Source organism: Falco punctatus (assembly GCF_963210335.1).
Source record: "Falco punctatus genome assembly, chromosome: 18".
NCBI classification, from domain to species: domain Eukaryota; kingdom Metazoa; phylum Chordata; class Aves; order Falconiformes; family Falconidae; genus Falco; species Falco punctatus.
This window is the reverse complement of record NC_137598.1, coordinates 4,472,615-4,485,058: the sequence shown is the minus strand read 5'-3', so window position 1 is coordinate 4,485,058 and position 12,444 is coordinate 4,472,615. Positions and strand designations below refer to the sequence as shown.

The 12,444-nt window shown below is 44.3% G+C and overlaps 1 protein-coding gene across 4 annotated transcripts in view; it reads left to right on the top strand.

Annotated features, from left to right (window-relative positions):
- The window catches only part of DIP2B (disco interacting protein 2 homolog B), a 72,186-nt gene that overhangs the window by 22,589 nt on the left and 37,153 nt on the right, over nucleotides 1-12,444 (top strand). For all 4 annotated transcript variants that reach the window (XM_080368807.1, XM_080368805.1, XM_080368804.1 and 1 more), the window contains exon 2: nucleotides 7,808-7,879. In XM_080368807.1, coding sequence (XP_080224933.1) covers nucleotides 7,808-7,879 — 72 coding nt within the window. The remainder of the gene's footprint in view (nucleotides 1-7,807; nucleotides 7,880-12,444) is intronic.

Here is a 12,444-nt window from a genome sequence, read left to right as displayed (position 1 = left end):
TTTTCCCCAGGATGGGGTTACATGCAAGATTTATTATTTGTCTATGGGATTAAGCTATTTATGTGCATGTGCTGGGTTTATGGGTAATATGTAAAATTTATTACCTTGTATAAAGTTGCCTTCAGTGACTGTATTTTGCAGATGTTTGTTAGCAGCAGTGAGCAGAGCCGGTACTTAGTTGGGTTATCAGGGTTAACAGAATTTAATGATCTGTTAAAAGGTTTTAAGGCGTTATCTTCAAGAGGTTTTGGAACCTTTTAAAAAAACATTTTACCTTTTGTCAAGGTAGATTGTTACCTGGGTGTCGATAAGTGTGATTTAAGTCGCCGAGAGCGTGTCGTGTTGTGCATCCTTTTGTCAGGTGGGAGATCTGACAGGCGAAATATTTCTGGGCTTTTAATTCTTGCATACTAATGAACTTGGGGGTAGGGTTTGAAGTTGGGCTTTGTGGTCTTTCGAGCAGCTTCGCTGGGGAGGTCCTTTAAAGAAATTAACCACTGAGAACACCAGGGGCACGGTGGTGCTGTGCAAACCGCACGCGCAGTCACGTGTAAGGATGTTCTCATGGTTGCTGTAAAGAGAAGAACCCACAGAAGCGTAGCACATCTACAAGAGGCTCTTTTATTTACGGTGGTAAGCTTCCGAACGTTTTTCAGCATCCCAGTCTTGTGAAGCCTTTGAAAACTCATTTTGCTGACCCTGGATAGTACCATTTTCAGCAGGAATGGGAATGATAAGTTACCATATGTGTCTTTTTTTTTTTTTTTTTTTTGTGGGGAATGGAGTGGGTCTTCAGCTGATCTGATGACACCTCCTTTTCATCGGTCACCCCCTGCCCACACACGCAAAGAAAACCGAACTTTGTCCTTAGCTCACCCAGTTTGGTGATGCATCACATATGGCATCTGAGATTACTCTTTGTAATACATGGACCCAGATGGGTGAATCGAGGACAGTGGATCAGCTGGAACTCTGAAGTGCTGTTGTCACATGAAGAGGTTCTTCGGTAGAGTTTTGGTAGTTGGATTTGTTGTTTAAAGGTAAAACAACAAAAAAATTAAGAAGGCTTAAGGCACGCGGAAAGTGACTTGTAAAGTGCACCTTGTGACCTTAAATGACACCGACCCAGACCTCTGCAGCGGGACAGGGACCATGTACGCAGGGTAGACCACGCCGCAAAAACCTAATCTTGAATTGCATTCTTTGGAAATAATAGATGTTGAGATTAAAATAGTTGGAGTTGGGTACAGCAACATTCATAAGCCTTTAGAAAAGATTTTTTTGAAACTGTGGAACAGAGTCCCCACAGTGCTGGAGCCAAGTAGACTTGTACTGTGTATATAAATTAATCTGGAGCTGATCTGTCTGTGAAACTTTTAGTACTGCAACTGTAGCAGTATAATGGTTGTGCTTAACAAACACAGCTTTGTAAGACTTGCTGTTTTTTTCAGTAGCCTATTCATGTTCTTAATGGGAACAGAATGGTGCTGTTAAAGGGAAACTGCAAAGCCCAAACTGGTTCTGTTTGGTTTTCTTACCTTTTTTTTTTTTTTTTTTTTTTTTTTTTAATTGGTGACATATAGAGGCTTTATTTCTTTCAAGAAATCAGTGGCTTTTTTTTGGAAGACTGTATGGTTTGCAAACCTTAGCATTGTCTTGAAGGAGGAAACCTGATATACAGCTTCACCAGAAGGAAGGAGGAGGGGATCTTTGAAGCTGCATCATCATTTGGCCTCAGACAGAAAGAGGCAATTGTCTAAACTTGTTTCAAACATAGTTTTTGTGCTGAAGTTATAGCCAAAGAGTGTTAGGAGTGCAAGACCATTTAATAGGCATCGTCTGTTTGAACGCACAGCCTTAGAAAAAAGGTTTAAATGTTGTCTTTTGGCTTGCTGAAGCTTGGGATTGAGGGCGTCCTAGCTTTGAGCTAGGTAAAACCACCGGGTGCTGGGGGCTGGTGGTGGAAGTGTGGGGTGTCTAGAAGTCGCCAGCCCTCCAGGAAATGGAAGAAAGACACTGTCTAGCTGCAAAACAAATAAATGAGTGGCGACAGCATTTCTTAGCGAAGTGCTGGACTGATGGGTTTGATCCCTGTTTTCTGCCTAGGCTATGACCGAGACGGTCTTAAAGCACATTTTGGGTTTCTGCAGCATCCATCGCATGTAGAAGCCCTGACCTGGCAGTGACGTGCAACAGAAGAACGTTTTGAACTTTCAGTTGCACTTTGGGTTGCAGTATCTCTGGTTTGATGTCTGCTTCTGGTCAAGGACAGGGAATCCCAAACCAAGCTCTGCAAAACCAGGTTTCATGTTGCGTTCTTGCGGGGCGAGTTCGAGATGATAAAACTGCAGGGAGATGTTGCCTGTCGTATGTGCCTGGAGAACAAGCAGGGGGTGAGCAAGAAAGGCAGAGTCAACAAGCTGGTGCAGGGGTGAGAACAGAATTATTCCTTTATTTTTGTTATAATCACATTAGAGTATTTGCTAAGAGTAGCTAGCTGTGTTTTGGGGCTAATGGATGTACCAAAAGCATTTCCATGATTCTCTTTTAGCACAAACTGCTCGAAACATCAATGTTCCTTTCTTTTATTTTAAAGCATAGAAACATTTTTTGGAAAAAAAAATGCATGCAAACTGCTTTCAAATTTGAATCTTTTGCTTGATACAGTCAAGTGTTTGGAGGCTTTGTTGGGGAGATGCTGTGCACTACGTGATCATTTTCCTTAATTTCTCCACTGTAGTAATTATGGTTTTGTTAGACAGTAAATGATTCAGTGTTCTCATTCCATGGGGGGAAGGGGAGCAGGGATGTTGAAAGAGGAGTATTGTCTGAGCGTAGCAGGATTAGCTGGTGTTACCACCTTGCACTGATTGAGCACCACTGTTTAGAATAGATCATCAACTCTAATTGCTAAAAAGCAGCCTGGCGTCACAGGGCGGTGAGACTCCTGAAGTTTGAGGCTTCTCTATTGCATGATTTGAATATAGGTGTAGCATCCAGGCTGATCAGCTTCCTTCTGCGCTGGCTATGCCCGTACTCCTCTTTTTTTCTCATTGCCAAGTTCATCTTTTCTTTTGCACTCCCGCTGGTCAGAACATCCAGGTTAGAACTGATGCTCATCATGCAAATCCAGTTTCCTTTCAAGAAACTAGGAAAACGATATGAAAAAAGGAATCTCAGAATCAATTATTTGCAATTTTTTTTTCTTTCCTAGGGAATTCTGTTTCTCAAAAGTATGCTGCTTCAGTCACAAACAAGCAGGGCCTCTTGGATTTCATCATGGAGTCAGGATTATTGTCCAGGCATTCTGAGTGATGAAAAATCATTACTCCTAGATTCATGGTTTGCAGAAAGGAGACAAGTTCAATCTACTCTGAATCCACAGCAGGGCACCTCTTGTGTATCTGCAAGACCTGCTGTGTCTTGAAAAACAGGATTTCTTTAAATTCTGCCTTCGAAACTGTCAGGAGAGAGAAGAGGGGGAAGAGGGTTGGAAGAAGGGGACGGTGTGGTGATGGGTAGCGAGGTGAGGAGTGACTGGAGTGATGCAACACCGGTGCTAGCCTCCTGCCAGGGAGCCCGTTCCGTGAAGGTAGCTGGAGTCAGTCCTGCAAATGCTCTGCAGGGCAAGAGAACAGAGCCGGTGGCTCTGCAGGAGAAGGTCCCTCGTGCGTTGGGATGGATTCACCTTGGTGAGTGGGGGAGGCGGTGGCAAGAGCTTTGCGTTGGTGGGGATGGAAACCTTGGGAGCTTAGGGAGCACGGCGAGGGAGGTGGTGGCGCGGGGAGGTGACGGGCTGGGTTGTGGCAGTGGCCAGCTGTATTTACGCTTCGGGCTGTTCTAATAGGCTGTTTGTCTGGGGGAGCCGAGGGGATCGCCGCTCCTGAGCTGGTGGCTGCCGTCACTGCAGCAGAGGTGTTGGGAAGGAAGGAGAGCCTGTTCCTCTGCTGCATCAGCAATCAGCAGCTTAGCTCCCTCTTTTACAATAAATGACAAAAACAAACAAATAAAACCCCAAACCAACAAAAAAAAGCCAACCCCAACCAACAAAAAAAAAAAACCCAAACCAACCACCCCCCCAAAAAAAACCCCTGAGGATTGCAGACATCGCATTTTGAGACACTAGGAAAGACGATGACATACAAGAATCTTACAGTTGGTTATGGCAAAAGGTTTTTGGCTGAAAAGAAGCCAAAACTTGGCTCTTTTTTGGGAAAAATCCCTTTTCCTTAGCAGGGCCTCCCCAGCGTGTGGAGGCACAACCATGACTAGCTGAGGAGATAGATAAATATAGACCTCAACCGAACAGAAACAGTTGTAGCTGGGAGAGGGCCAAAAGAATGTCTCAGCAGTAAGTGTTTTTGTTTGTAATTTCTTTCCTAGGAATGAACAAACACTAGCACCATTTTAAAGCTAAATTGTCAGCTCTCATTTGCTTTGCTAATGCTTCCTTTGTAGCGCTGTGCCTTGCATCTGTGTAGAAGGGGTTTGTGGTTCTTGGGTTGGTTGTTTTTTGGTGGTTTTTTGGTTTTTTTTTTTCAGCTCTCTGGAAGAATTTAGCGTACCAAATGTCACCAAGTGTTTTAATTTATGGAGGCGGGGTTGATGATTTACCAGGTTGATGTAGTAGGAGTGAATGGTTCTTGAGATTGCAGTCCTATTGTCTTGGTTCTCTTCCTGTGGCTGGAATTTATGATGTTCGCTGAGGAAGTCTGCCTTTACGTTCGGATCTAGCCATTTCCATTTCCTGTAAATCAGCAGGAAAAGGAACAGGGTGAAAGAAAGTGTTTCCCATAGCGATTTTTTTGGTTTCTATCTCAGCGGATTAGTACCAAATTTGGACTATGTATGACCAGAGAGAAGAGACTTTATACGATTGAATTATTCCACTCGTGCAATATTTTAAAGGGACTCTAGCTTCCAGGACTTGAGATCTCAGTTGGGGCATAACTGTTGTGGTTGTAGCAACGGGATCATGATTTTACTGAGATAACTTTACACATGCCACCGTATGCCTACACACAAGGGTTTTTTCCAAGAGCCTTAGTTCCTTGCTGGAGCTTTATTTCGGATTTGGGTCTGTTTCCAGCCTGCATGGATGGCCGTCCTTAAGCACAGGACTCTTCGTTTACCTGTTTCTTCTAACCCTCTCCATCCCTCTTACCTAGTTCTGCCCGAGTAGGGCTCAGGTCTAAAAATTTAAAACTTAGGCTTTTTAATCCTGTGGGCAGGTGCTCAAGACTGTCAAGCCGTTTGTCAAAATAATGGTTCTTTTTTTATCATTTTAACAAACTCTGTTTGGAAGTTCAGTAGTGGGAAGACATGGTGCTGCAGGGAAAGCCCAGGAATTTATCACCCTTCTTTCTGTTCCTCGAATTTTGCTAGTTGGAACTTTCTTGCTTTTGCCAAATAACATTAGGCTTTTTATTTTTTTAATTAGCTTATGCTCATAGATTCCCTTTTTTTCCAAGCAGTAACGTAAATGATCTGCACCACGCGCTAGCTGAGGTTGCATGTAATGTTTTGGCCGGAGTTACTTTCTTGTTCCTCAGTAGGATCTCGCTTCGGCTTCAGCTTTCCAAGTGCCCATCTGTGAACCGTAACGCTTGCGTTCCTGCAAGGATGGGTTTGCTGTGTCGGTAGGATATTGGCGTGGAACAGGTGATTAGAGAGAATTCTTCCCTTCCCTGTAGGTGAAATAAAAAGTGATGCTACTAGTACTTTAAATTGAAAGTGCTGGGATTTGTTCGTAACGTACTGGTATTCCTTAGCAATCCCAACAGTTTTCTGTGGCAAATGTTTCATTAGGGTACAGCGCATAACCACCAGTGTCAAGAGTCCAGTTAAATCTTGCGGCGAAATGAATCACAAAATAAGGAGCTGCAAACAAATCTGTGGGTTGGCTCGGAAGGAAAAATCCCTCCCCCTTTCTGCGCAGGTTTGTTTTTCCTGAAGTGGCAGTCACCCTGGTCTGTTCGGTACCCGAATGAACCAGCGTGGGGAATGAAAACTACTTCTGCAAATGGAGAGGCAAATCTCGGAAAAGCCGGTGGGTTTCGTAGCTCACGCCGTCAATCAAAGCGTTATCCTTCTGGCGTGTAGTCTTGGAGCAGCTCTCTTTTGAGGGTGTGCTTTCCTCACGCTGGCAGCATACCTTTCTTGTGAGCTGGATTAATCTCAGCGATGGACTGCAATCAGGCATTAAAATGAATGCTTTGGTTGGCGTTTCGGTGCTTCGTGGACATTCTAATTTTCAGCTGCTGGATTTGTTTGGACTTGCTGGGGCCTGACTCAAACGTAGTGTTAGAGGAGCGAGGTAAAATTCTGTGTGCAAATGCACGCCCTCCGCTGAGCAGTGGAAGTACCCGTTTCAGCTTCCAAACTCTTCGTCGAGGCGTTGCCAGCGACGCTGATGTTTGACTATCCAGCACGAAGGAGTCAAGTCTGTTCCCCTCCCAAGCGTTTCTGTGCTGCAAAATAACCTTTTTAACCCCGATGGCCAGAATTGGGGTTATATATATGTATATAACCAAATATATATATATATATCTCCAGATAGCCGGAATGTTTTAGCAGAGATGCTGGCTGTGTTTGGAGGCTTAGAGCCTAAACCCTCTAATCACCTTTTCTGATGTGGCCGTCCAGATCAGGCTGGAAGTGTCTGGCAGAAGGATGCTGGTGAGGCAGCAGATGCAGTGGCCTGTGCTGCTCGGGGTCTGATGCTACTGCCTTGCAGTAACAGGGCTCATGGCAAAGAAAACACGCCGTTTGCCATCACTGGTTTCTTGCTGTCATACAAACGTGGGCTTCGTTTTCACTCAAGAAGTAATACCAAAGAATTCTGCTTCCTTACTGCCGTGTCTTTGCTTCCAGTCTTTCGACCCCAAGAAATAAGAGGTTATAAGTGCAGGTCGGGCTACAAGAAGGCTTGAAATGCCCCAGGGCTTTTCGTTTTAATCCCTTCAAGGTTTCAGTCTTTTCTTGTGGTTCTGATGTAATGTGAGAAATTAAAACAAAAGACAGCAGCCAGATGGTACATCTCCAGGATCAGACAGATTAATTTTTTTAAAAAAGGAAAAAGTTTACTAAGATTTACTCTCTTCCGGAGTTTTTGCTTCTGTGGAGCTTCTTGTATCAGTAGACAAAGAGTGGAATTACGGCTACTACCAGGTTAAAAAAACCCACAACTCCCTAGCTTGCTTTCACGAGATATCACATAAACATGATTACAAGTCTGATTTTTTTGGATCAGAGGGTGTGCTTGCTGGGCAGTTGTCTAGAAGTTGACTCTGTTCGTCCTCGCCTCAGTTTTTGGAGGTGCCCTGAACAGCTCCTGCAGTGGGCAGTGGGCTCGCTTTGTTTGCTAAAAGCTGTTCTCAGTTTGATTAGTTTAAGATGAGGCTCTGAATTTGCACTTTCCCTTTGCCCTGTCGTTTGGGAACTATTCCATTTTGTTAGCCTAAGTCGGCTCTGTGGTTACAGAATATTCTCATGCACTCCCAAGTTTCCCTTTTTAGGTTTTCAGTGCTTTGATATTCCATTTAGATAGCTGTTCTGATTCAAATTACAGCATTTAAATAGTATATAGCATATATCTCTGGTCCCAGGGGAAACTACAGAAGTAATTCTGTAAGGTGGAGGCTTTGAAATCATAGTATACTCACATTTGTTTGCTTTCAGGTTTTCTTCAGCGTGTGCGTTGCTGCGTTCGGGTGAAACCATCGTGTCATTGAAAAGAAAAGCCAACAGTCATCAAGCTGAAAAATGAGGATGTGATTAAATGAGGATTTTTTTGTCTTGGTTTTAGGGGACATCACACAGAAGGGGTATGAGAAGAAGAGAGCAAAGCTGCTGGCTCCGTACGTTCCACAAACCCAAGGTAGGTACTTGTTTGAGCTGGTGTAAGTTTTGCATAGCCTTGACATGAAAGGGATCTGTGGAATGTCTGTGGAGCGCTGAGATTTCATTTGCCAGCTCTGCGCTATTCCGTTTCATACGTGTTTCCTTAGCTGATAACTAACTGTGGAGGTTGTGTGGATGCCACAAAGTCACGGGCAGTATTTTTGCCTCGTTCGTGCTGAACTCCAGGGATTCGTGGCAGTTCCAGAGCTCTTTGGTGGGTCTCTGTAGAGTGCTGTGTGTTTCAACGCTCTCTCTGCCCTGTCTTTATTTCCCACGTACATAAATCACATCCCGCTCCCTCGTCAGCTGAGAACTTGAGGGCTTTGAATCAGTCATGAACCGTGGGCTCCTCAAGAATCATCCTTGAAACCTTCTTAAAAACGGCTTAACTCCGCCGGGCTGGTCTGTCCTGTGTCCTTCTTTCAGCCATCTTAATTCCTTGTTGGAGAAACATTCGGGTTTTCATCGTGTGTTGCTTTATTTTACCAGAGCAGCTGAATTCACGTACTTTGTTTACATCTGTTTCTTTTGGTTCAGAGATCCTTAGCAGTAGAGCTGATTGTATGTAGGATAATTATATATAATTGTAAACTGAAGGATATGGCTGAAAGTATGCCTAATAATTATTATGGGGTTGCTTACCCAAAATAATTGCACTGCTGATATGCCGGGATGCTTAACCATTAAAAACTAACGCGTCTGGCTCTGAGCAGTTTGTGAATGGGCATGACAGGCAGTCATGACTGGACTTACTGTAATTTACAGAGATGGAACTACTGCCAAAAAAATGAAAAAAAAAAAAAAAAGAACAAACAAAAAAACAAACCAAAACCCCAGTGGAAGCTCAAAGTGCATTTATTGACCATCAGCGCTGCATCCGCTGGGGAAGGACGGTGTAGGTTTTCTCCTGCTGAAATTCCAGCAGTTGCTTGAGGAACATAGTAGGACTCTGGCACTGTCATGTGGCGACTTCCAGGCTCTGCCATTCCGAAACACTGGCTGCATTCCCGCTCTCCTCCATCCCAGATGTTTCCCAGCTTTGCTTTGCTTGTGGATTTAGCTAAAGCTGGTGCTCGTTCTTCTGCCTGCGCCCCGTTGCTGTAGAGGGTTCTTTATCTACAAAAGAACGGTGTATCCTGTCTGCACTCCCCCCGCCCAACGTGGCAAGGCAAAAATTGTTTTTTAGCCTTCAAATTTGAGATTTTATTAGAAACGGCTCTCCCAGTACCGAGGGCTGCCTCACCTGGGCTGTGATAGGAATCTGAGGTTGCTACCTTTGTATCACATCTGTTATTTAAAGAAACCAAAAAGTCACACACATGACTAATCCCTCTTGATGGTCTTTGTAAGGAGGTATTTGTTAAGCAGGTTTTACAATCCCTTGGGTCCAAGGTGTACGATGCTGGTGGAGATCCTGAGCCTTAAAAGGAAACCTGTGTGCCTTCCATGTGTTCAGGTGCCACCTTGGCAGACCGGCTTTTTCCTGGAGTTTGGTGGAGGCTGAAGCTCTACCAGTTGCTTTTCATCTATCGATGGCATGATCTCACGCCCCTCGTGCCTGTCACTTTACATGCGTGTTTGGTTTGTTGCAGAAAATGTTGTTTAATTAGATGGGGAAGGGGGATTAAAAAAAAAAAAAAAATGTTTGTCCAGACGGTCTGTGGCCCTGCTATTTTAATTATCATGTTTTTGAAAGCTGCAGAATGAGCTGAAGTTCAGGAAGAGGCGCAGGCTGATAGGAGCTCACCAATTAAGGCAGCATTTTGCCTGCCGTTTCAGCTCAGCCCTCCAACTTTTTATGTATCTTCTACCCCCCAGCTGCCCCTGTATCTGGGATTGTTGTAAAAAGTCATGTTGAAGTCACGCAGGAGGGATTCGGAATCAGGTCACCTTGTTAATGAGAAGGAAATGCATTTAATCCACAAGAACAACAACAACAAAAAGTATTTACTGCTGGCGTTCCATGCGTTGGGTTTCTGGCAGCACTGTCCCGCTGCTCCTAATGGATTGTCTTCGTTTCATAGATGTGAAATGAGTCAAAGGTAGGTAGGATGGCACGTCAGGGCATGTCAGCGTTATAATTGGGGAGATTCTTATTGCTAAATCGGTGCTCCGTTCACATTGCCTCTGGCAGTTTGCCTCCTCATTTTAGAGCTCAGGCAACAATGTTAATTACCTACAGATACATGTTTTCCTGGTGCCACATCCATTTCTGTAGATGGAACTCACTGAGGTGATGGAGCTGCGATACCAGCCTCGTGGCTCCTCTTGTTACCTGCTGGCTGCTGCGCAAAAGGCTTTGAAGAAAGTGTTTTGAGCAGCTTCCCAGGTTGTGCCTGTTGGGTAACGCTGCTGATTCCACCGCTGCCCAAATCCAAACCAGGGAGGGCAGGCGTGCTTGCTGCGTGTTGCACTCCTCGCTAACCACCTGCGGAAGGAAAGACAGGCTGTCCTGCTGTCACCTCGTCCTCAGCGTCCCTTCTGGATACGTCTTGAGCGTAGCTAAACCGTAAGTCGCCTTCTGAAACAGGCTTGGGTCTCAGGGCTTTGAGATGTTGCTTTGATTGGAGCAACGCTGATGTTCTCCAGTCACCCTCAGAGCCAGTTGTGAAGACCAAATGGTTTTGCGCCTGTTTTAAAAGGTGCCATACGATGCTCTGATTTGAAAACCACGTTTTGGATGGACAGGTGAACTACTCCCCTACTAAGAGGTGGTGTAGTAACTCACCGCCCCTTCAGACGAGTTTTTGCTGCGGATACAGGCAAACCCTGCCTAGGGAAAGTGCTCCTGTCCGTATTAGTTATGACAAATCTGGAAAAGCATTTACAACTTTTTAGCTCAAACAGCGCAGCGACAGGAATGCCTTCTGCCAAAATTAGCCAGCCCTTGCACACAGGCTGTTGGCAGAGTGTGTTTTCTTGCTATTTAAGATAATGCATTCGGTTCTGCTGCTAATGTGTAAAGGAAATTATATTCATTAAGCACTGATTCACTGTCAGAACCTTTTTATGTAACTGCTGGAGTGCTCTTGCTCTGTTTTCTGTTCTCATGATGAGGAAGAAAAAAGAAAAAAATCAAAACTTTTAAGCAAAGAGAACATTGGAGTACTTTTTTTATTGAAAAAAGGTAAGATGAATGCGATCTGGTGTTTTTGGTGTTCCAGTACCGCAGGGAAAGGTGTTGGAAGACAGGAGTAATATGCTTGTAAACCTGCTGAAATTGATAACATTTGAAGCCTAATTGAATTGATCTGTGAATTTCAGCTGTTAATGGATGTTTTGGGTTTTTCTGCTTTGTGTTATTCATGGATAGCACAAGGTGGGAACATTACCAGTTCTGTTAATTTAGTGTTTCATGTCTTTGAAATCGTGGCACTTGGGAAGATAAGCATTTCTTCTTTGCTTCCTGAGGGGGCTGTCATATATCTCCTGTCTCAGAAGAGTCATTCCTGCCACCCTGTGTCTTGTGGACTGCCCGTAAGCCAGCAGAAAGAACTCTACTGTAAAATTTTGCTATTTTCCCCTCCCCCGCCCCCTTTCAGCATCATGTTATTTCAAATGGGAGCTAACGTGGAGCGGTAAAGCAGCGATAAAATAGCTTTGTCTAAACCTGTAAATCACGCACACGCGCTGCAGCTTAGTGTTGTTTAGAGAGTTTCACCCATTTACAAGACCTGACTTGCAGCTACCACAAGTGGGGAATTATTTTCTTCCTTATTTAGTCTGAGGGGTAACACAATTAAAGTTTAGCACTGGATTCTAGGAAATAAATTTCTCCCCCTTCGAAATGCTATCCAGGATCTGGAGCGCCAGAATTCTTCCATCGCGTCTTGTAAAAGGCAGAATTAAGACCTGCCTAGCTAATGACTCCTGCAAAAGTCTCTGAATTTCCTAAATCTGGTGAGTTCTGGGTCTTCTCAGTGCTGGAAGACACCAGCAACCACACTACGCTGACGCAGCCGGGCTCTCCCCCGTGTTCTGGAGGTGCTGTGCAGGCTGACTTGTGAACCTGAGGCTTGAGTTTGTCATTTACGTGATTTTTGCAGGCACGTAGCCTGAAAAAACTCCACTTGTTGTAAGGGATGGCCAGTCCAACACGAGCGCTTCAGTGCTCTACGCAAAACAGCAGAATAACAGGTTTGTCTGCTGCGTTTCTTCTGTCACTGTCCTTGTTATTAATGTAAACACTTATTCTTGTTGATCGTACGTGATGCTTATAACGATTCTTTCAATCAAAGAGTCTTTTTATGAAAAAAATCATCTCTAAATCATTGAACTTCTTCATCAAACCACAGGGATCAGAGCAGCCAGTTCTGCTTAAAAACTGAGGACAATTAAAAAAAATCCTTAGCATCCTTCAAAAGCAAATCTAAAATAGTTTCTTTTTCATCTCTCCGTAGATTTGGATCCTGCCAGCAGAAACTTGCACCTGTGGCAGGATTATTATAAAGGGAATGCTAAAAAAATCACCGATCACCTGCCAGGCTTCGCTCCCTGGCGTTGCTTTGTTGTACGCCCATTTGTGATTTACACTTTTTTTCC